This window comes from Mesitornis unicolor, unplaced genomic scaffold, assembly GCF_000695765.1.
Source record: "Mesitornis unicolor isolate BGI_N332 unplaced genomic scaffold, ASM69576v1 scaffold4175, whole genome shotgun sequence".
NCBI classification, from domain to species: Eukaryota; Metazoa; Chordata; class Aves; order Mesitornithiformes; family Mesitornithidae; genus Mesitornis; species Mesitornis unicolor.
Window position 1 is genome coordinate 1 of NW_010184716.1, and position 3,809 is coordinate 3,809.

Genomic DNA, 3,809 nt, shown 5'->3' on the forward strand with positions numbered 1-3,809 from the left:
ATATTAAATATTTAAGAATAAAAATAAATTAAAAAAAAACTTAAATCTTGCAGCCTGAACCACAGGTCCCGGCAGATCCCGAGTGCTTGAAAGCTCCCAATATTGACCCTTGCGATATAAAACGTGCACTTTTCCCCCTTCTGTCTCCCCAGAACTACATGATGTTTGTGTCCTGGTCGGATCAGAACAACATTCTCATCTACCGGACCTTCGAGGACTTTAAGAGGTTCCACGTAAGTGAACATTGCCCTGAAAACGGGGAGGGGGGCAGGAGCCCAGCGCCTGCGGGGCTGTGAAGCATCATCACCACTTGCTGCTCTGCTTCCCTTTCAGAAAGAGCTGAAGAGGAAATTCCCCATCGAGAGCGGCTCCCCCAGGAATCCGAGCGGACGCTGCCCAGGTTTAAAGGTAAGGACAGGGCTCTGAGGGACCCAAACCCACGGGGACAGGGGTAAGGGTGGCTTTGGTTGTGAGTCCCCCCTTCCTCTGGTCCTGCTCGTGGTGCTGCTGGGCTATGTCAGGGTGCTTGGGTTTGTTACGGGCTTAAATAACCCAGAAATCATTGTTTAAACAGATTGCTGCACTTGGGAAATTAGGATTACACTTTAAACATGCAACATTTGCATGTGAGCAAAGAGGATTATTTTTAATATCTAAAATTTGGGTCTGTTACGGGCTTAAATAACCCAGAAATCATTGTTTAAACACATAGCTGCACTTGGGAAATTAGGATTACGCTTTAAATATCAACATTTAGATGTGAGCAAAGATCGTTATTTTTAATATCTAAAATCTGGGTCTGTTACAGGGTTAAATAAACCATAAATAATTGTTTTTAAGAGATAATTGCACTTGGGAAATTAAGATTACGCTTTAAAAATGCAACACTTGCAACATTTAGGTGTGAGCAAAGTTAATTATTTTTAATATCTAAAATTTGGGTCTGTTACGGGCTTAAATAACCCATAAATAATTGTTTAAATAGATAATTGCACTTGGGAAATTAAGATTACGCTTCAAATATGCAACATCTGCAACATTTGTGTGTGAGCCAAGACCATTTTTCAACATCTACCGTTTATATCAAGCACTATTAAGGTGATAGGGAGGCACAGGAGGCTTCTGTCTCGGCTTCTCAGTTTGGGGTTGTGCCAGGGGGTGAGGGCACCCCTGTGCTCGAGCAAAGGGCTCTGCTCCCCGGGCACCCGGCCCCGGTTTTGTCTGACACCAACTCTGCTGTGTTCCCAAGCCGTGAACGCGCTGCAGAGGAGGAGCGGGAGGCCGGGCAGGTGCCTGGAGGTGCTGAAGCTGCTGGAATCCTACGTCCAGGAGCTGCTGCGGACGGAGGCCAGGATCTCCCAGGGGAAAGATGTCATTCAGTTCTTCAAGGCCAGTGCCCAAGACCTGGATCCTTCCTTTCCTGAAAACAGGTATCAGCTTGTACTTCTGTTTTGTGTTTGTATGAGCTGTCATGGGACAGCAATGCTACAGAAATAACAGTTACTGCAGAGCGGGGAAGTTCTGCTCAACGCTTTCATGTTGTTTCTGATGCTTAAGCTTTTCCTTGCCTTCTGCATAGATGATTTTACCAAACTCGATCCTAAACTCCATCTTTTCCATGTAAACTTTCAGTTAACTGATCTCAAACTTGGCTTTTCAGCGTTGTGATCATGCCCTCGGAAATCGGAGGAGGCAAGAAGAGCGAGGGATGGCACGTTACCTCCCCGCAGGCGTCCCAGAGCTACCGGTGCATCGAGGCCTTCGAGACCAAAGACACCAAGAACAAGACCTTCCGAGTGGCCGAGAAGGAAATCGTCGAAGTGTTAATCCAGGACATGACGGGTGCGTGTGACGGGGACTCTGTTGCAGGGGTGGATGGTGCAGGTTGATTCGGAGCTCGGCAAACGCCGCGTCGGCGTGCGGGAGGGTGTTTGTACATGGGCTGTGCTCACCCACGTTTACACAGGGGCTGAGCTCTCTGCAGAGCAGCCCCTGCGCAGGGATCGTGGTCAAATCGCTGCTTGCAGGCCGTTAAAAACCTTCTCACTGCTGTTTGCTGCAGGCTGGTGGCTGGTGGAAAACGCAGACAAGCAGATAGCCTGGTTCCCAGCCTCATACCTGGAGGAGATCGATGTCCACAGGGACATCCAGAGCACCTTGAGCTCGGATGAGGAGGGTAAGGCTGCTCCTGGCTCCCAGAGACACATTTCTTACTAAAAAATAGGAGTTCTGCAAAACCCCACCACTTCAACCACTGCTTGGAGTCCCTGTCTTGAGCTCTGACTCTTCTGATGAGCTCAGCCCGCAGCTGTGGGTCCCTGAGCAGCTCAGTCACTCCCAGGGTCCCTTGTCCTGCCACTCAGTGGCTCCCCAGGGTTGCAGAGCTGCTCTGTCCCAGGGTTGGGGACCTTTCCTCCACAAGGCAAAACCAACCTCTCCCTTCTCCCCGCAGGCAGCCTGTACTTCGTCCTGCGCGCCTACGAGTCTCAGAAGGCAGATGAGCTCTCGCTCAACCACGGCGTCATCGTGGAGGTGCTCAGGAAATCTGCCAATGGCTGGTGGCTGATCCGGTAAGGAGGCTTTGCCCAAAGCTCTCATTGCCCGAGGGAGCCCCTTACCTGCCCCTGGTGCTTCTTGCCCCAAGTGGGGTGCAGAGGAGCTCCCCCCTGAGCTGCCAGCCCTTGGCCAGGGATGGTTTTCCCTTCCTCACGCTCCATGTCCAGCATTGGGCTGGGTCCTCACCTGCTTCCCCCAGGTGCTCTGCTCCCTCCCTTGGTCTAAGCCCAGAAAAGGGCTCTTTCAAGCGCTGCTTTTTCTCCTTCCCCCCAGATACAACGGCTGTACTGGCTACATGCCCTCCATGTGCCTGCAGCCATACAAGAATCCTCACCACAAGCTCCAGACCATCATGACCTGCGGGCTCAACATCTCCACCCCAAACCTCTGCCCCTCCTCACCGGCTCCCAAACCCTGGGGGGAGGCTGCGGGACAGCGCAGGGTGCAGCCTCGCTCTTCCCTTGACCAAACTGAAGAGGACGCGAGCTCACAGCGCAGCAGATCCAGGTCTCTGCCCAGGGCCAGCTCCACCCCGGACCTGGACTCGGACAGCTCGTCCCTCGGCTTGGGGAGCAGCAGCGAGCGGGGCGGGCGGCTGAGCTGGAAGCCCGACTTGTCAAGATCTCTGCCCGAAGTGGAGCAGGCCAGGAGCTCTCCCCTGGGCCAGGCCTTGGCCACGCACAGCGGCGCCTCTCCACGCCTCGCCCACAGGGACAGGAACGACTCCGGCTTCGTGGAGTCCTCTGCAGCTGAGCTGAGTTACTCCCTCAATGACCCAGACCTGGCCACTTGTGTCCCCAAGGTGCCCGTGCGCCCCTCAGCCCACGAGATCCTCCAGAAGTGCAGCACCGTCACCAAGCGAGCTGTGCAGTCTTCCTCCCGGCCAGTGCTCCAGGCTCTGCGCCCTCTCCCCAGTGTGCATTAGCACCCTCGGGGGGCACAGACACCAGAGCCAGGCACCCTCCTCACCAAAGCCCCAGGGGCAGAGGCGTGGGGAGCACCAGCGCTTGGGACCATCACTTTCCATGGACACGAACACATCCTCCACATTTGAGTGGAGCATCTCCTGCTGAGGAGCGGCTGAGGGAGCTGGGGCTCTTGAGCTTGGAGCAGAGGAGTCTGAGGGGTGCCCTCATTCCTGGGGATCCATTGGGAAAGGGCAGTGTCAGGAGGAAGGAGCCAGGCTCTGCTCTGGGATGGCCAATGCCAGGACAAGGGGCAATGGTCCCAAGCTGGAGCACAGGAGGTTCAAG

At 54.2% G+C, this 3,809-nt stretch overlaps 1 protein-coding gene across 1 annotated transcript; it reads left to right on the top strand.

The window, feature by feature from the left end:
- Window positions 1-158: 158 nt before the first annotated feature.
- On the top strand, window positions 159-3,481 carry NOXO1 (NADPH oxidase organizer 1). The gene is given in 8 exon segments (XM_010184567.1): window positions 159-233; window positions 334-370; window positions 373-408; window positions 1,250-1,430; window positions 1,661-1,842; window positions 2,063-2,176; window positions 2,453-2,570; window positions 2,830-3,481. Coding segments are annotated over 8 exon segments (1,395 nt in total).
- Window positions 3,482-3,809: the final 328 nt, after the last annotated feature.